At 40.7% G+C, this 20762-nt stretch overlaps 1 protein-coding gene across 1 annotated transcript in view; it reads right to left on the bottom strand.

Moving 5' to 3' along the window:
* notch2 (notch receptor 2) overlaps positions 1-20762 on the bottom strand; it is a 56200-nt gene that overhangs the window by 8576 nt on the left and 26862 nt on the right. Inside the window, exons 3-25 of the mRNA XM_061737668.1 lie at positions 16191-16465; positions 15375-15582; positions 15098-15231; positions 14604-14726; positions 13694-13927; positions 13023-13178; positions 12747-12935; positions 12278-12391; positions 12028-12141; positions 11686-11919; positions 10847-10957; positions 10488-10680; positions 10042-10187; positions 7373-7486; positions 7139-7258; positions 6906-7058; positions 6021-6249; positions 5589-5790; positions 4527-4680; positions 3440-3624; positions 3161-3293; positions 1050-1301; positions 757-869 (exon numbers count right to left, since the gene is read on the bottom strand). Coding sequence (XP_061593652.1) covers positions 757-869; positions 1050-1301; positions 3161-3293; positions 3440-3624; positions 4527-4680; positions 5589-5790; positions 6021-6249; positions 6906-7058; positions 7139-7258; positions 7373-7486; positions 10042-10187; positions 10488-10680; positions 10847-10957; positions 11686-11919; positions 12028-12141; positions 12278-12391; positions 12747-12935; positions 13023-13178; positions 13694-13927; positions 14604-14726; positions 15098-15231; positions 15375-15582; positions 16191-16465 — 3886 coding nt within the window. The remainder of the gene's footprint in view (positions 1-756; positions 870-1049; positions 1302-3160; positions 3294-3439; positions 3625-4526; positions 4681-5588; positions 5791-6020; positions 6250-6905; positions 7059-7138; positions 7259-7372; positions 7487-10041; positions 10188-10487; positions 10681-10846; positions 10958-11685; positions 11920-12027; positions 12142-12277; positions 12392-12746; positions 12936-13022; positions 13179-13693; positions 13928-14603; positions 14727-15097; positions 15232-15374; positions 15583-16190; positions 16466-20762) is intronic.

The following is a 20762-nucleotide window of genomic DNA, read 5'->3' as shown; positions in this document are numbered from 1 at the left end:
ATAAGTTGTGATGTATTTATATTTAAAGACAATTTTAGTTTAATCAAAACTTTGATGATGATTTTCAAGCTATTCTACAAGGAGTATCTAGTGATTCCTGCAGATCTGTTTCTACTATACCTGAGCCATGGTGTGGCCCTCTGAAGCAAGAATGAGAGTTTAGAGGGAGCAGGAGGTTAGTGCAGGAAAACACATGAATGTAGAGAGAAAAGACTGATAAAGCAAAAGAAGGAAAGTACTTGCTAGGAACAAACCTGAATTTTTCAAGTTATGGTTTTGTGCAGGTTTATTGTGAACATTGTGAGATTTGTGCCATGAAATAATAATAACAAAGAGCCAAATCCATCTACTGGACAAGACAGAGACTGTTGGCAATATTGAGGGCTTTTGGGATCTATTTTATTTTATTTTATTTTATTCATTAGTTCAACATTTTCTTTGGTGGCCCATCTGTTTGCTACTTCAGAGTTGTTGATAACTGACATGAACTTATCACAAAAAATGTCCTTGGCAGGAACATTTGGTGCAGATTGTTGGTGCCCAGACATTACAGAAAAATCAAGCTCATGTCATTTGACATTCAGTTCATGCCCTAATCTTTGCTATACATCATAAAAAGAGACAGAAACAAAGATGCATACAATTTATGGATTATTTTGACAAAACAGTGAGTGCAAAGTGAGCATAGAAAGAAGTAAATTATTTCAGACAATGTTATGTTATGATGCTAGAAAGTTGAGACTGAAGAAAACTTACAGGAGGACAGGAGCAGGTGTAGCCGTGTACAGAACTCATGTTCATGGAGCAGACACCTTCATTACGGCAGGGCTTAGACAGACACAGATCCACCATGGATTCACAATGGCGACCTGAGGGAAAAAGGTGAGGAAAAGAAGGATAAACAAACACAAGGAGGTAAAGGGATGTAAACAACTGCAACACTTGAAATACTGTAAAAAAGTGCATTGATTGCTTGATTCTGTTTTTCTCACACCAAGAATAGCCTTTGTGGTGCCATTGTGTTACCCAAGCATTTAGTATGAGTGTACCTGTGTATCCAAGGCGACAGAGACACTGATAATCATTGACCAGCTCAACGCAGTCCAGGCTGCCAGGAGCATGGCACGGCCCAGACAGGCATTCGTTGACGTCCCCCTCACAGAGATCACCAACAAACCCTGGAAGGCAGGAGCACGTGTAGCGGCCAACGCCATCCACACACTGTCCTCCGTTACGACAGCGTGGCTCAGAGGAGCCAGGTTTAGGAGCGCAGTCGTCCTCATTCACCTCACACTGCAGTCCTGCACAGCAGTGAACAGACAGATACTAAAGCACGCATTGAGAGAAGTAATCACCTTCCTAGGCTTTAATTTACCCCATATGATATTCAAGCACAAATGTTTAATTCATATAAAATGCCTCATTGTTCTTAATGTTTTTCACACCATGGACTATAGATCTATGGATTTATAGAATAGAAATAGTACATTTCTTTCTTCTACTGTTTCATTTAAATGAAATGTAAAATATGTGACCTCATTTTGTCAAATTTTTAAGTTAAAACTGTCAATGAGAACTTTCTATTTGCCACTCTTTTCTCGAAGAAACTTAAAAGATAGAAATATTTTTAAAAAATGCAAGAGAATAAACCTTTAGGCTTAATTATAAATAATGTATTTCTTGTTTATGTCCCATCAGGCTCCAGAGACAACAGCATGCATTTGTTCCACCAGGGGTCCGTTTCACAAAGCAGGTTCAACAAACTCTGAGTCTAATCCTGAACTCTGAGTTGATCTACTCTGAGATCCGAAACTCTGAGTTTTCGGTTCCAGAACAGCGGATTTGAGGTAATTAACTGAACTCTAAGTAGTTTCACCTCAAGTTAAGCGCGAGCGTGAGGGAAATAAAAAGCCATCATCAGTAGATCGCTGATACAAGGATTCACCATGGCAACCGGCGACACAAAAGAGCGACATACATTTTCATTTTTTTCTTTTTAACTTTATTTATCTTTTCAATTTACAAAATCCCTTTGAGGAAACATTAGTTTGCATCTCAAGATCCACATACTTCACGCCACTGGAGTTAGAAGTGTTAATACGTGCATATGGCGAGTATGAGAGCATATTTTGGGAAAAAAAAATGAAATTTTATTGTCATTTAGATCAGGGCCGTCAATTGGGTATGGCAGCTGCCACACCTCGGATTCAAGGGAAAATGTAAATGTTTTTTTTTTTTAAATACATTTATGGAATTACTCTGTGTCTATTTGTATTGATGTATTCTATTAATTCATACATATAAAATAATTAAAAATGCATATCAGAACAACATGATGGATTTCAGTAGGTATTATCTATCCCAACACTTGTATACCCCCCCTCATATCTTGAAAAGTCCCAGCGTCCCTGACGACAGTGGTCGGTCGCTATCAATCTGGTTTTTAGTGCGCTCTGCAGTGTTACTAACTTACAAAAATGAAAAGGAAGCAGACAACCACGCAATAAAAAAAAAGAAAGAAGGCAAGTGATGGGTCCAGAATATATTAACGAGGCTGTTAGCCACTGATGGATTAATTATGCAAGTTCATCTCAAAGTAAGATATAAATCCTCTTATACATCTGTTTAAGGGAAATATTTGACTTTTTTTTTACTCTCCCTCTCCTTTTTGCATTTGGACTTTAACTGTTTGAAGTTAAACTCGGATGTCCCTGTGATACTGTTGCACTGACATAGTGAATGAATGAATGAATGAGTTAAATTGCGTTTGTCAGATACGCTTTTTCTGCTCTAACTCTGCCGCTTGCTGTCCGTGGTGCAGAAAACGGATGCGTAAAGACCCATTGGCTGAATTGACGCCACTGAGGGAGGAGACAGAGAGAAACTCCAGGTTCGCTGAAATAAACCTGGTCCCGACCAGGTTAGGTTCAGAGCGTCTGTTACGGTAACTGACCAAGAGTTTAAGTTACCCCTCTTTGTGAAACAGGCTAGAGTTACTCCTCTTTCTCTGGTTTGAGTTACCTCCCTTTGTGAAACGGAAAACTCAGAGTTTCCCTCATTTCAGGGTTAACAGACTCAGAGTTTTCACTAAACCTGCTTTGTGAAACGGACCCCAGATCTAAATAGTTTAATCCTCTGACTTGTGCTTATGCAGACTTACCATGTGTTCCTGGCGGGCAGGCACAGGTAAAACGGTTGATGAGGTTGATACATGTCCCTCCGTTGAGGCAGGGTTTAGAGTGGCACTCGTCAACATCATATTCACAGTTCACCCCCTGATAACCTGGTTTGCACTGAAGCAATGGAATAACAGACAAGAGGTTTATTGTGTGTTTATCTATAAGATAAAATGTAAACATGAAATGTACCAAAACATTTACCCCATCACCCACTTTTACATACAAACATATACAATCACAAAAGATAGTAAAACACTTACCATGCACTCGTATGTGCCCTGGTAGTCCTTGCATGTAGCTCCATTCCGACACGGGTTTGACTGACACTCATCCACCATCTCTTTACAATAGCTGCCCGTGTATCCGGGCTGACAGTCGCACCGATGGGAGTTTCCTACGTTGATGCATCGCCCTGCGTTCTTACACACACTTTCCACTTCCAGCCCTTCAGTAATTTGGAAAAGGAAGCATGCAGTTACAGTATGTACGGAAGTATGTAGACAAGGGGTTTATAATTTTGCCTCATCATGCCATTAAAATTACTTTGAAAATTTAAAAAAATAAATCAACATCTGGTCTTGATAGTTTTATTACATTTAAGTTGCGAGTGTAGACAGCTTTCATTAAAGAAGTTTCACAAAAATATGACATTTACCATTTAGGAATTATAACCATCCTAATTAGAGTACCTCAATTTTCAGGGGCTCAAAAGTATTTGGACAAAATGACACATCTATAATCACACGTTTCAATATCTGGTTGAAATCCTTTGCAGTCCATGTACACTGGAGCCACAGCATCACATAATTCTGAGTTTTCTCCTTGGAAACGCTTTGCCAGACCTTCAGCTGCTGCTTGTTCGTGGGGTTTTCTATCTTCGGTAAATGAAAGGCATACTCTTTCGGTTGGGATCAGACTTGGTCATTGAAGCCAAAGACATGAAGCAACTTTTGCATTGTTTTTAGGATTTTATCCATCTTTATTGTGAAACACTGTCGTATTGGTTTTGCATTTGGCTGGATGTGAGCAGAGTATAGCCTTATACACATCTATCCCTTGGCTTAAGGTTTTACCTGCCATTGGTTATTTTTATGTAATAATTCCTCGTGGGTCATGTTCTGGGTCTCTGGAAAGGACCTAGAGAACACTTGTGTTGTAATAGATGCTATATAAAGAAAATTAAATTGAATCTGAATTCATCTTCCTACTTCTACTCAGTCACCGTATGAATGAAGCACTAGTGAGCCTGCTCGAGTGGCAGCCAAGCATTACCATAGGGCGACACAGTTTGACACATGACGTAGGATACTTTGGATCACGGGCTGACATAGTGACATAGTTCCTCACCTTTCCTGGCAGCAAAGTCCTGGCAGGACATGTTGGGTACGTCACAGTATAGTCCTGTCCATCCCATCTGACAGTGACAGTTCCAGGAAGTTCCAGTTTGAGAGCAAGAGCCACCGTTGTGACAGCGCACTTGGCTGCACAGGTTTACAAAGTTCTGTTCACAAAAAAAATAAAGAGAATGGTTAGGGGCCAAACTTTTATGCAAATACTAATCAGCAGGGACGCACAGGCAGCGTTTTTAAAAACTATTACCAACCACCCTGTTATGTGAACCAAAATCCTCCTTCTGACCTGCAAAAACAATTTATGTGCTAATCAACCATGTGGCTGTAAACCAAACTAAAATCTCAGTTTTAGCAAAAGCCATATTTGTAATTCACCACGACCTTGTTTTCCACCAGGATTTTATTTTTTATAGCTGTATACAAAAATGAATATTAGCGTTTTTTTAATGAACAGCCACTCTCACATACGACACTAACCCCTCCGCTCTTACAGTACGTACTGTATCATTACACAATCATGTGTGTTAGAAAAGCTCTGAAGTATTTACTTCATGATTTTGTCTTTCAAAAAGCACCTATTGAAAACTATAGCGACCTTTCAAGACAATCTAAATATATTTCTGTGCAAGCTGGTCACTTGTCTTGCTGCTCTCTGATTCATACACAGACAGAAAGACTTCACATCAGTGTGTAAATGTAATGATCATTAAGGCAATTTGTTGTGTCTTATGTAATATAAGTGAAGCTAATAATAGGCAAAAGTTGTTTTTTTAAATTGAAGAAAAAATAATTTAGTTTTATGACTGTTGACCTTATGTCCATTTACTTTAATCAATTATAAGTCAAATACATTAAATACATTCATTTCCTTTTGAGGAATTAATAAAGTATTTTGAATTTCAAATTTGAATTTTGAATTACCTAGATGTTTATGAAATACTCTTGTTAAACAATCACTCTGGGTAACGTCTTGGAGTTTTAACTTAAAACCGGTAAGAACATGCAAGTCCCAACTGATGCATAAGAGTGTCTTTGCAGTGGCAGACAGACAGTTTACCTGGCAGTTGAGTCCACTGTATCGCACGGGACAGGTGCAGCGGTAAGTGCCCAGGCCATCGGTGCAGGTCCCTCCGTTCTTACAGGGCTGAGAGTCGCACTCGTTCTGTTCATACTCACAGAAAACCCCATAAAAGCCAGGACGACAACGGCAAGAAAAGGTATTGATGTCGTCGATGCAGGTCCCATTATTCAGACATGAGCTAGAAGGAACAAAAAAACATACTCATCAAAAAAAAAAGCTTTAATATTCAAGCTTAAGTATACAACCAACATGGACTCATTTCCAATCAGTTGAGAGGAATTATTAGCATTATTTATATATTTTTTAATTAGTGGTCATCTAGGAACAAATAAAGATAAAAGAACAGAAAAATTAAGAGCTGCAATAACTCAGAGGTTATACAAATCATGTGCTGACTCCAGGGCTCACCTCTCAGTGCATTCAGGGATGTTGTGTTCACACTGAATTCCATTAAAGCCTGGTTCGCAGTTGCATACAAAGCTGTTGACATAGTCCTGGCATGTGGCCCCATTTCTGCAGGGCTGGCTGGCGCACTCATCTACTTCAGTTTCACAGCGCTCCCCTTCGAAACCCGGGCGACAGTCACAGGAGAAACTTGCAACTTTGTCCACACACGAGCCTCCGTTCATGCACGGGTCTTAAACAGATAAAGAAAGAGGAAAGAGGGCCGTTACATTACCATTTTTTAAAATGTCTTCCTCCAAGAAAACACTAAACAAGCTCTTGAACATTATACACCACCGTTCAGGACCCACGGTGTACAGGGTATATGATGTACAAGGTTCACTGAGGTTCGGGATATCTTCAACGTCTAATGATCAGGGCAGCTGGCTCAGCAAATTGTCATGCTGCCTCGGCGTCTGAGACCAAAACTGTATGTCTTTACAAGTATGGAAACTAGTATTTCCAGACAAGCTTGACCTTGATGTACAGTATTTGAGGTTTGAAACTCCAATTGTAGCAATCCGCCAGCGATATCACAAAAACACAGAACAAGTGTCTTTGACCTTCAGTGATTGAACACAATCGGCTGGTTCATACACAATGAGGAGGACATGATTTGTAACTTGACAAAAGCAATGTCTCAACCCTGCAGGAAAACACATTTTTTAGGGAAAAGCTTCCATCAGTATAAAACTAGATGATATGAAACAGCTCCTCAGTCTAATTTGTTGCATGAAAAATCCCTGTATGACACACTGAAGAATATTACAATGGAATACTTGACACAAAGGCAATGAAATGCTACTTAAAGAAAGTAAGATCACTAAAAATAAAGGAAATGAAACGCACTTGGTGAACAGTCGTCAATGTCAGTCAGACAGTTGTGCCCACTGTATCCACGTGTGCAGTCACACATATAGCTCCCTTGACTGTTTATGCAACGACCACCATTTTTGCAAGGGTTCCGTGTGCATTCATTCACGTCCTCTTTGCAGCGTGTACCTTTTGAATTAAAAAATAAATCTTTGTTAGAACATGACTCTTGTAATAATATAGTAGTCATATATCTTCCCAGCAAATACCTTGCCAACCAGGTGGACATCGACAGGTATAAGAAGTGTAATCTGGAGATGGAAGACACACTCCTCCCCTCTCACATGGATGAGAGGCACAAGGATCCTGCTCATTTTGGCAGTGTTCACCTATTTTACCACAAAAAAACAAACAAACAATGACATACATTTTTTACTGCAATGATATTTAAGGTAGCATGTATGATGTGAAACTAAATAGATGAGATGGTGCATATCACTAACCTTTGAATGGTGCCCTACACTCGCACGTGTAACTGTTTATTCCATCTCTACAGATACCTTGGTTCAGACAAGGCCCTGATGCACACTCATTTATGTTCTTCTCACAGTTGTCACCTTAGGAGAAAGCAAAGGTGATATTCCTTTTAATTTTCTCTGCAGTCATCATCTGGAACAATGTTATTTCTCTTGCAGGATTGACTATCACAGCACAAAAAGACATGGTACTGTGTACCGTATTTTCGCGACCATAAGGCGCACTTTTTTTTTTTTTTCCTCTTCTAAAATGTGCCGGGCGCCTTTTGAAACGGTGCGCCGTGTCTATTACCTGAATTACGGTAATGTGAGGCCGGCCACCATGTGAATGGTAAAAAGAGAAGGGGGCGGGTGAAGCACCCGTGAGTTGCGACTTGAATGAGACCATCCACTGAGCTGTTTAAAGCGGAAACAGAAGATTAAGACTTTTAAGGATTTGCTTGATGTGTAAAGTGAAATAAAATACAATCAAACTAAGTTTTGCTCCCGCTCTATTTAAATAAGCACACTTGTGTGTGAGTGTTCTGCAGCGCGCGTGTGTTTTGCATGTCAGAACCGAGCATGCACCTGCCGTGGGTTTGCGGGGTCCGATCGCCGCATCCCCGGGACAGATCCGGCTGAAATCCCGCTGGTCGGTCCCCGGGAGCCCCTGCTATCAGTCAAGGTGCGCTCCTCCGGTCCCGGTCGGTCGGAACCGGACACATTCCCCAGTTGAAGCCGCGGTGATGAGTGGAGCAGCGCCGCGCTGCTTACAGCCCGACTTCCTGGTTCCCAAAGCGGGTCCGATTGACCTGGTTCCCACCCGCTTTGGGAGCAGAGATTTCAGGGGTCTGTCTCAGGTCAGATCAACTTCAACCTCCGAGATTTTTAGCGGAATCTGTCGGTTACAAACCCCGTTACCGGATCCCGACATGCGCGGGTGTGTTTCGTGCCGCGAACACACACATACTGGTTTATGTTGTGCTTGCCTGCCGCGCTGATGGACAGAAACGCTTGGTGATTTTTAAAAGAAAAACTTTGCATAAGACGTTTCCAGCCGGAGTCATTATAACGGCGAATGAAAAGGGGTGGCTGGAGACGGGATCCGCGCCGGGGAGAGACGGGCTCTGCGCCGGGGAGAGACGGGATCCGCGCCGGGGAGAGACGGGCTCTGCGCCGGGGAGAGACGGGCTCTGCGCCGGGGAGAGACGGGATCCGCGCCGGGGAGAGACGGGCTCTGCGCCGGGGGAAAGACTGGGTCTGCGCCGGGGGAAAGACGGGCTCTGCGCCGGGGGAAAGACTGGGTCTGCGCCGGGGGAAAGACTGGGTCTGCGCCGGGGGAAAGACTGGATTGCGCCGGGGAAAGACTGGATCCGCGCCAGGGAGAGACTGGGTCTGCGCCGGGGAGAGACTGGGTCTGCGCCGGGGGAAAGACTGGATCTGCGCCGGGGGAAAGACTGGATCTGCGCCGGGGAGAGACGGGCTCTGCGCTGGGGAGAGACGGGCTCTGCGCCGGGGAGAGACGGGCTCTGCGCCGGGGAGAGACGGGCTCTGCGCCGGGGAGAGACGGGCTCTGCGCGGTGGAGGATCCGCACAACGGGGTATGAAAAGTTTATTTACTGTTGTGCAGAAAGTGACTGACACCGAGGAAAGACGTTTCCAGCCGCAGTCATTATAAGGGCGAATGAAAAGGGGTAGCTGGATGAAGAGATGATGATCAAGTGGCTGAGACATGTCTGGAAATTCGGACTGGCGCAGCTGAACTAGCGGAGCTCTTTAATGCAGAAACAGAGGATGAGGACTTTGAAGGGTTTGATTAATGTAAAAACTGAAATAAAGTACAATCAAACTAAGTTTTGCTCCTGTCCTATTTTTAAATAAGCACACCTGTGTGCTTGTGGGTCTGTTCTGCAGCGTGAGTGTGTTTTCGGCGCGCCTGTGTGCAGCTCCGCGTCTCCGTGTCTGTGACTGCGCCTTTTGGGTCGGTGCGCCGTATGTATGTTTTAAAACCAAAAATTACACACAAAACGGAGGGTGCGCCTTTTCACACAGTGCGCCTTATGGTCGTGAAAATACGGTAAAAGTCTTAGTTTGTATTTAAGATACACAAAGAAAATACAGGAAGTTGGTTCTCTTAAACCTAAGTGGATTAGAAATGATAGCACTTCCAACATCTGCAGGAGGGGGTCACACTGAACACTGACTTGGGCTAGTAGTCATTTAGTCCTAAAAGTTGTGAGGTTTTACATTTATTTAGAGGTTGACCATTCTTTTTTGCCTGTGGCAATTAGTAAAAAAATATATGATTAAATTCCATAATCAATTTCCTATAATTAACACTGTACTATCTATTAGTATCTTAATGGACTGAAATAAAAAGAAACTGAAATATATATATGGATGACCATTACAACTTTGATAAAATAGAAGGTGTAGGGGTGTGTAAGACTTTTGTGGAGTATGTGCATGATCTGTGACACAGCTAATATTTGCACCAGCCACGGTCCAGTGACTGCAACCAATGTGAAATACAAAGGGGAAATGAGCATTGTGCATTGAACATGGACAGGGAGGGGAGCTTTACATTTTATGTTTTTCTTTCAATGTGATACATGGAAAAACAGTTCAGAAATCATTCACTAAAATGGGTGTGTTACCTCTGAATCCTAGCTGGCAATTACAGGTGTGGCCTTTGTGTCGGTCCACACAGATTCCACCATTTTGGCAAGGATTTGACTGGCACTCATCCTTTTCCTGCTCACAATGCACTCCCACCCACCCCTCCTCACATTCACAAATATACCTTGATGGGAAAGAAAGGAAGGCAAAATGAATTATTTATAATAAGAACAGGTTGTTAGGCAGGAGGATCACCAGAATCACATTGAGCACCTCAAAAATGGTCAATGCCTCAATTAATATAAGCATCATATCTGATTAGTTTAATGGTCATGTGGTACATTTTCAGATTAATGCCAGCTTGAACAAAGACATGGCTCCCTTAATTTCTAAAATCAATATAATAAACTTTAAATTATTAGTATCCCATTGAAACAAATAAATCCCAGAACATATTATCTATCTCAGAACAAGTTTAACATACCCATATTGTTGTTCATTACATGTCCCATGCACGCAAGGCTGAGTGGCACAGTGGTCTTTCCCAGACAGGCACAGAGGTGCGTGGGTGCCGGGCGGACACAAGCAGTGGAACCCATTCACCTTGTCCACACAAGTCCCCCCACTCTTACATGGGTTGGACTTGCACTCGTCGATCTCCACATCACATGTTACTCCTATTAAAGAGCCATTTAAAAGGTATGTTTGATATTAGAAGAACACCCTTGATTATCAAATGGATTTTAGTCCTTAGGTCTCGTTTTTAAGTCGTATCATATAAATTCCATTTAGAAACATTCAAAATCATTGCTAATTGTATTTAAGTGTTGAGTAAAAACATACCTGTGTATCCAGGGGAGCACACACATTTGTACTCACTGATGCCATCCTGGCACTCTCCGTACACACAAGGATTGCTGGCACAGTCATCCTCATTAATCTCACAGTTCAAGCCTAAGAAGGGAAAAAAATATATTTGTATGAAAATTGATTCACCTAAAGTGGCAAAAGTCAATTTGTCTTATCTATATGGATATTGATCGATGAACTGAAAGAGTTGTGTTAGAAAGAAGCTGATGAAAAACAAACTTCAAACGTAAACTCATTTGAATGTTAAATTATTTACCACCAGGGGTAGAGGTATTGATGTAAATGAAAAGAATTTGCAAGATGTTGGAATAAGAAGGGAAAGTGAGATAGACCAAAGGAATCCTAAAATATGACATTTCGGATTAGAAATGTCTGTAGTCTCAGCAGAGAGAGGGCGCATGAGAGCTATAAAAAAACCTGACAGGGTGACTGGATATTAGTTTTAGAAAAGTGAGCACAGTACAAATTGCAGTACCGCCCTTCAGAGCGGTACGAGCCATAATGAAGTGAGTTCACTAATCTGCAGAGCACGATGGGTTAACAGTGCTCGTTCCAGGCTTGTGACTGACACACACACACACATACACGCACACGCACACACGCACGCTCACACAGAAAGTTCAAGACTTTACAATGGTTGGAAAACTACACAGAAAGATCAACACATCAAGGTTCAGGGTCTGGTTCTCTCAACAATACACTTTCATGGGGCCCAAGCGTAAATATATATATTTTTTTTCATAGAAATATTTTTAGAAATAAACAAAATATTGTGTGGGAAAAAAATATTTTTAAGTGCATCAAGCACTTACCCTTAGTTCCTGGGAGACAGTTACATTGGTAGGCATTAACTAGGTCAATGCAGCGTCCTCGGTTCTGACACGGGTTGCTGTGACATTCCTGGACCTGGATATTGCAAATGGAACCTGTGTATCCAGGTGAGCACTCGCAGAAGAAGGTGGCAATGCCATCTTTACACACACCATGGTGGCATGGTGGTGGGATGCAGTCATTGATATCCTCCTCACAAACAGGACCAGTAAAACCTAGGGAGGAACATTTTTGTGAATAAGTAATAACTAGAAGACAAGCTCACAGAACAAGTTTCACATTTATTTTTGTATTTCAAATCTGACATGGCGCTCTGTTCTTACCTTCGGCACATTCACAATCATATCCGTTAGGTCGGTCAATACACTTGGCTCCATTCAAACAGGGTGTGCTGGAACATTCATCTATGTCTATTTGGCATGTTTCACCACTGAAGCCTGAAAACATCATATGGATAAACACACTGACCACTGTGATGCATCCATGAAGCCTATTTAGTTTTGTATTAGGTTCACTTTGAGTTGACTAAAACCCATCAGGAGAATAAACTATGACAGCTTTACATGTACAAACCTGCTGGGCACTCGCAGACAAAGCGACTGACTTGGTCTAGACATCGACCCTGGTTCAGACAGGGGGAGCTGTTACACTCATTTGTGTCTGTTTCACAATGTGTCCCCTCATAACCTGAAAGGTGAAGAACATAAAGAGAATTTAGATCTGGATCTAGATTCAGCTATTATAAAATAAATGAAAAATCAACATTATTTTCTTAGGAACCATGTTTTTGAGCAAATAAAAGAGATAAGCACAACATTACAAATCCATTTTAATCTTTGTGAAACAATGCAAGCATTTTGTTATCAATAAAAATAAATCAAAGGATGTAAAGCCCTGAAAAATATACGCCTTTCAATAAAAATAGCACCTGTTACCAGTTGTTATATTCTGCATCTTTTCCTGATTGTAAAGTCAAATGCAAAAGCACATGGACTGCCAATTTCAATTCAATTTGCAATGTACAGTTTATCAAGAAACTTACCAGGCATGCAAATACAGGTGTAGTCTCCAATTCGATCCAGACAAGTGCCATCGTTCTGGCAGGGGCTTGAAGCACATTCATTGACGTCTTGCTCACATCGAGGCCCAGCATAACCCTTGACACAGTTGCATGTGAAGGAGCCTTCAGTGTTCACACACTGACCGCCATGTTCGCATGGGTTGGTATTTGCTGATAAGGGGTAAAGATACATATTTATAAGGACAACAAAACAGAAGGCCAGTAAAGAAACAATGTGTCTTTAGTATGCTGTCTCACCAATGCTGCATTCATCTTTGTCAATGTTACAGGTGTTGCCTTCATATCCTGGTGGACAGTTACAGTTAAACATGCCACTGATGGGATTGGTGTCACACTGTGAGCCGTCTCTACAGGGGTTACTGATACAGGCATCTTCAAGGTGGCAGAGCAAACCTGAAAACAAAAGCACAACAAAACAACACAATTAGTAGAAATGTAACAGGTATTAAAAAGAAAAAGAAAATATTCTTGGAGAACGGGTCCATAAGCCTGGGATAAAGGGTTATGGACACAAATGTGATGCAAAATTTCTACCGAGAAAAAAGGCAAAGTTGAACCTAAAGTAAAATAAATTGTGCCCCACGTCAGCAGATTAGGGATACAAATGTATTATTCAAAGAAATATATTTATTTGACAAAGATGCAATACCATATTACTTCATGGTAAAAAGCATAACAATAATGATGTTAATAATAAGAACAAAAAGAAGACATTTTCTGGCTTCACCCCTTCCACAAAATACAGTCCTCTACATCTTACTACTCTTTATTAAGTATTATCTTTATCTAAAACAACTTTCTGTTTTGTTTTTTGTTATATTATTATTATTATGATATATCTTAATTTGCAGATTATCTCTAAGCATATTCTGAAGTTTGTTTTAAAAATGTGTATGTCATTAACTCACCCGTCTTGCCAGGAGGACAGAAACAGATAAAAGATGCAACCCGATCGATGCAGGTGGAGCCTGGGCTGCATGCAGCTGTAGCACAGTCATCAATGTTCTCAGAGCAGTCCAGTCCACTCCAACCATTAACACACACACAGACATAACTGCCTATCAGGTTGCTGCAGGTGCCTCCATTCTGGCAAGTATTTGGCTGCAGCCGACACTCGTCCACATCTTCTGTACAGTGCTGACCTGTGGATAAGGGAAAAAAGTGAACATTTTAAAATGTTGTGCAAATACTCTGCATCCAAAGTGTTTTTTTTTTTGTTTTTTTTGCATACAGTGAAAATTGATTGCATAATAATGTTATTTGTCTACAGGGCTAATGTAAAATCTTTATTTCCATTGTCAAGGGGGCTCTGCTTCCAATGGTCGGATTAGTGTTACATAAACTTAGGCCCAAGAAAGCCAAAGTATTCATGTCCGGTTTGTAAACCGCAGGCATGAATCAGCCAGACAAGTGTGTTAGTAGACACATTGTGTACGTAGTATAAGCCTCAGAAGGACAGACAAAGAGCTCAGATCCAGGGAAAATGCTCAGAATATGACAACACGCAAAGAATATAATGCAGATGCCACTTCAACTATTACTAAAAATAAAATGTTTAATTGTTTGCTTTTAGGGTAGCAAAATGGTGTGTCTGTTAGTACCACCGGGCAGAAATTATACAATGAATAGTTTGCTTACCCATCATGGGCTCTTTTTAGTGCTTTGTTTAAAAACTTTCTTTATTAATAATAAATAAATAATAATTCAGCCACAGATCTTTTTCAGGTTCTGATGAAACTGCTGATATTTGACGTGGACTGTTTCATGGTAAACAACTGCAATCATGGTTACACACAACCAGGCACAAACCCTCCTTACCGGTCCACTCTGGAGGGCATTGACAGTTATAGGTATTGACTCCATCCATGCAGGTTCCTCCATTGGCACATTGATGATTAGGGCAATCGTCAATGTTGTTCTCACAGTTGGTTCCATTAAAACCTGGTATCAAACACAGACAGAATTGTCCATTGTATTTATTGCTTAATGTATGTGTCCATTAGGATAGCACAGTAAAAATATTTTACTGTTTTAGTATGATGTATTACACCATGTCTTGGTACCGTATAAACAGTAGCTGTTTGTGTTTTTGTGTCCACTTACATAGCAATATACCTAACACAAGACAGCCCCCAGGATCAAGACTGTTTACACCTCAAACAACATAATGCAACATTTTTAAATCACCGAAGCTACATGTATTTACAGATAAATACCAGCTGCAGTATCACCATTTCTGTAATCAGTTTTTGTCCCTCCCCTTCATTGGTTCAAGTGTGTTAGCTATAGACTATTGAATTGTATCATCTTACCTGGGAGGCAGTGGCATGAGTAGCTGGTTTCAGAGCTCTGGTGGCAGGTGCCTCCATTCAGGCAAGGTGAGGGGGAACAAGGTACATAGGAGCTCTCACAGTGCTGGCCAGTAAACCCTGGTTTACAGATACACCTGTTGCAACGACAGTTCATTTCTTTACATTCATTTCCTTCATTCAGAACAGAGAAAACCCTTGTGCTTGTTCATTTTTACACTTTGGGAAAATATTTAAAGTATATAGCAACATTTTTCATGTTTGATCACTGTAAACTCACTTGTAGGAGCCAGGGGTGTTGACACAATCGCCTTCATTCTGGCATAGAGAGGGTGTGTCTGCACATTCATTTGTGTCATTAAGGCAGCGAGGTCCTTTGTAGCCAGGAGAACAGGAACAGGTGTAACTTCCACCAGACTGGGAGCTGCACCTTCCACCATTGGCACAGGGACTAGAGAGACAGCTGTCCTTGTACTCGCAGAGTGGACCTGTGGACATAGAGGGGCAACATAAAAAGTTTAGCATTAGTGCTTAAGCTGTCCCTGGTGGCAGATCTTCTGTGAGTTGTGACGGAAAAGCATGACTGGCCATAATTTCATTATCTTAAACTGTGAATGAATCATTCCAGGACATTAGGTTAAAAGAGTCTGTGTCTGCATCTACGATCACTTATCTTTATTCAGTGGAGTTGTGCAACTAAATTGTGATGTTTACAAGATTTAAAAGATTTAAGTAATTGTAATCTAATTAATTCTTGGAACCGTAACCTAGTCTATGCCAAAAGGTCATTTATTCTTTGCCTCATGACCACTTTTGTTTTGTTTGAGATTTTTTTCTTCATTTTTATCTATAACATGTTGCCATGATAAAATATAAAACAATGGGGAAATATATTAAAGAAAGCAATTCTTTAAAAATTGGACTTAGATTTACATAGAGGCTAAGAACTATTTTAAACAATAAGATTTAGGTTATAAAATTCTTGAAAGCAAGTGCATCCTAATTTAGGATACTCTAAATTCATCTAATAATCAAGACATTCGTATGAGTCAGTGATCAAGTCCGTTGTCCTGAGAGGTAACTAAACAGAACTCACCTGTCCATCCTCTGGCGCACTCGCACTTGTATTTGTCAAGTGACAAGAGGGTGCAGACACCTCGGTTGGCACAGGGGTTGCTTGGGTAACATGTGGAGTTCTGGGGAGTTTGACAATGTTGTCCGGTGTACCCAAGAGGGCAGGTGCATGAAGCGCTACCTGGCACTGGTACACCAGCTGACATGGACACAGAGCAGTTCCCTCCATTCACGCAGTATCCAGGTTGACAAGGGTCCTTGTGCTGGCAGTACTCACCGAGAAAGCCTGGCACACACCTGGACACACAAAAACACAAACATCAGAGATCATACAGACAAACCACTAACGTTTTAAAGCTAATCAACCGTTCAAAGGAAAAAAATACAACAGAAAAAAGAGAAAGAGAAAGACACGTGTGTATGTGCTTGACAGAGATGCAAACAAACAAAACAAAGGAGGTTTCAGTCAGATTGATGTAACACACCACATCAGACAACTGCTCCCAAGTATATTAGTAATGTTAGCATCTGCAAAGACACACACACACACACACACACACACACTTTATTAGGTATAACTGTCCTAATGCTCGTTAACGCAAATTTCTAATCTGCCAATCACATGGCAGCTTCTCGCTGCATTCAGGTAGACATGGTGAAGACGATGTAGTTCAACTGCAGTTCACTGCAGAACAAAAACACTAGTATCTAAAAAGTCTCAACTGCTATATAGTGATCTAAACAGAAACATGTGGGAAACCACCACCACATCCCTTTGAATGATTATTAGCAAACGCATGGTTGTGCAGAAGGTGCCGGCTCATTTAGTTTCAACACCAAATGGTTAATGCATTTTTTTAGTGCCATTACCTCAAGAATAATAACATTTATAGTTCCAGGTTTCATGCTCACCCGTGGACATATGTCCACTGAAATTTGAGGTTTAAATGTTTTTCTAAATAATCTTTAAACATGCTGCGAAGACAGGAGAGGCAGACAGGAATAAGACCACCAACCCTACGAATACTAAAAGGTGTTTTAAACCCAGAGTTGTTGCCCCATGAACCTACTAAGAAAGAAAAAAGGCAGAAGCTGGGCTTGGCGGAAAGGTTAAAGTGGGGTCACTTGATAAAGGAGAAGTTAAGAAGCAGAAGGATGCAGGGTGAAGTTATCTGGAAATCGTTGACGTGGGCCTAGCAGAAACTAAAAACAAGTGAAGAGCACCAGTATTTATTCAGGCTAGGTGATGGAAGAACAGGATTGCTGCAAACATCTTGACATCTGCAAGTTCAAAAAAATAGTATCGTGTGTGACTTTAATAAATGTAACACTAGTTGGTCCAGTTACAACAAATCTAGTCTACACAATATGTGTCAGCTTTTTCTCATCTTAGTTATCATCCTTTTCTCTCTATTTTATTTGGCTTCTCTTTCAGTTTAGTGATTCAACAACATGGCAGCTAGTGGGGAGAAATGTATGCTGTTGCACAATGGGTCCATTAGGAATCTGATCAGGAACAATGTTCCGTTTGTGACTTTCTATTCCTGTTTTTTTTTTCTCAGTCAGTCCCACTTTCACTCATCGCTTCCCTATGTGAGATACTATTTGGTTAGAGGTGTTATTTTGTTACTGAGCGCAATTTTCCTTAGTCAGGTAAAATCATGTGTTTGATATTTTGTTCTGTCATCTTTGAAAGTGTCTGTGGCATGCTGTCTGGGGACAGCGTTCAACAGAGCGAGTTGCTGCCTCTTACAGAGACCTCTAAACGTGGCTCCCCAGAGGGGCTCAGGTAACACGACAGAAGACACAGATACATGACACAGTAACTAACACACACACATAGACACTCATTTTAACTAGTGAAAACAATTTACCAATATGGATATCGGAAACACACCAGATTTAAATGAAACAGGTGAAATGATAAATATATTTAATTGCATCTCACTAACATTTATTACAGGCCGCTCCACCCCAAAGCAGCTTGAAGATATTAGGCTTTAAGTGCGTGGGAAAGCTAAGGAGCCATGAATCATGCCAGACCAAGTCTAAAAGTGCAATAACATTCAAGTATAATGTATGAGTCACCAAATGTCTTCTCAGATAACGTCTCAAATACTTGTCGTTAAGCAGATGCACAGTTGTAGTCAGTGATGAAAATAAGGATCAGACTATGTCTTATTAACCAACAGGGAAAAAATAGGTAAGCAACACAACAAACACCACACATTGTTGGATTTATTGTTGTTTTTTTTCTTCTATGGAATTAAATGACAACAAATCATATATTAAAATAGCAGAATGTTTATGTTCAAAATATGCTCAAGAAAATCCCAAACATTTTACACTTATGGTGAAACTGACAAGCAAGACAATATATAAGTAATGTGCAATCTTCAAAAACACACTTCATGCATCTTCACTTTACATTAGACATGACCACAATCCGGGTTCCCTGTCTCTGTTTATCTTTATGTCTGCAGTGCAACTCCTATCACACTCCAGAGCACAGACCTGTACACCTATACACACGCACAATCTGACTACCCACAGTGAACAAAAACACGGCTTGCTCATAATATGACAACAAGATAGCAGTCCTGGGAATTACAAAAGCTTTCTTTTTTTCCTCTTCACTCCCTTTTCCCAGAGTAATGACATGCCATTCTGACCTGTGACATTCGTTATATTATCAGGATGTCACATAAAGAATCCCATCTCCACGTTAATACATGTTTATGTTTCACTGGCAAGATTTTTATGGTGTAAAAAAAAAAAAAAAAAAAAAAAAAAAAGGTGAAAAAATATGAGAGACAAATTCAAAGTTAAGTATTCCCACTTCATGACAGATGGGAAATTCAAAACAAACTGGTATGCTTTGATGAAATATTTTCCTTACTTTTAAAGTGTTTTAAAGCCATTGGATTTGAAAATGATTGATTTTCTGTCTTCTTGCTTCCTATGACACGTAGAGATCTATTTTACCTCTTTTGAAAAACGATGTGATTCTCAGACTTTTGTGAATATCCAAAGATGCTGGCAGAAAATTGTGAATTCTATTAGATTCAATCGCTGCTATCTAGCTAGTGTTGAGAGAACCAAATGTGTTGGCATCAGGAAATGATACCCTGTTCTTCAGGTTTCACTGTCGGATAGAGATCTCATTATTAGCTTCTGGCTGTATCAGTAGAGCCCGAGGCACAGAGACAAGGCCGAGCATGATCCACATTATTGTAAGGGAGTGGTGTCTTACTGAAGAAGCTCTAACTTAACACACTGTCACACTTGTCTGTGGCTAAAAACAACATAGACAGCAATGTGATTTTTTTCCCCAGGCAAACTCCCATGCACACTACAACAAAAGCAATAATTTTCATCTAAATTATTGCACTGACACTTTTGAACAGAGAGCGAGTTCTACAAAGAAGTAAAGTTTTGGTTCCAAATGTATCCAAGGTTTTCTTTGTGTTGCTGGATAAGTATTTTTCCCCTCCTCGTTTCTCCATCATTCTTTAACCGTGTGCCGTTTCCTGCAGCCCTTCTTTCCTTCTTTTTTTCACTCCTCCACCTCTCATTTCTAACCCACTCTTGAAGTGTCAAGTTTCTACAGCTGGTTCACATTAGCACCCCCATCCCATGAACACCCCTTCCTCTCCCTCTCTTTCCCTCTCCTCCATGTTTTCCCTCCACCTCCTCTACCTCATGCTGACCTCTGCCTATCCTGGCTGTGTGGGTTTCAGCTAGCAGTGAACAGTAGGTTGATTCTCACTAGCTCAACTCACATCTACAAAAAAGTCCTCAGCTCGTAATTCCTCTTTCCCAAAATGTTCTACTTTTCTGGTTTGATTTTCTTTGCGCCTCTTCTTTCCTCCTACCTCTCCATCTTAAGCTACAACCCCAACACCCACTCCTCTTTATGCTTCTATTCTAATCTCAGCTACGCTTAATAACTCCAACATGCTCTTCCCCTGCAGCTATTATAAAGACATGGTGTGTAAGAAACAGGGGGAGAACATAATACAGCTCATATTTCAATCCCCAGATAAAGCCCTGACTTGGCTAGAACATAGGTGGCCTATTCACCGTATTCCTGTGTGCACATGCATGGATATTACACATTTTATGCAGAAACTTCACCACACCGGTACTCAGTCTGAGCAACTCTATCAGACACAGATATTGAAGAAAGTTGAATCCATAAAACCACAACAGTCTAGGCCTTTGCAACATGTCTGAAATAATAACAATTTTCCAATTTCAATACCATTCTCAAAATAGTAAAACTGCATGAAAAATACCACAGGTCTTGCAACAAAAGTTAAGCAACGTACCAGTTGGGCCCAAAGATCAGAGAAGAGCCCTGCTGTATAAGGGTAAAATGAAATGTCACTTTACTTAGATGTTAAAGTTCAATTATGGGTACTTTTCAGAGGGTTAGAAACTATGAATAGTTTCATAATTTAGAGGTATATTTTTACTGCTCTATAATTTCTCCACCATAGCTTTTTTTCTCTCTCATTTTCAAAGACAAAAGCAGAGGCAGCAAATATAATATCACGGGTTGTGGGAGTGTGGAGGCGATGGGTATGACAGT

This window comes from Cololabis saira, chromosome 13 (assembly GCF_033807715.1).
Source record: "Cololabis saira isolate AMF1-May2022 chromosome 13, fColSai1.1, whole genome shotgun sequence".
Lineage (NCBI taxonomy): Eukaryota > Metazoa > Chordata > Actinopteri > Beloniformes > Belonidae > Cololabis > Cololabis saira.
The sequence above is the reverse complement of the archived record's forward strand: the minus strand, read 5'-3'. Positions and strand labels throughout refer to the sequence as shown.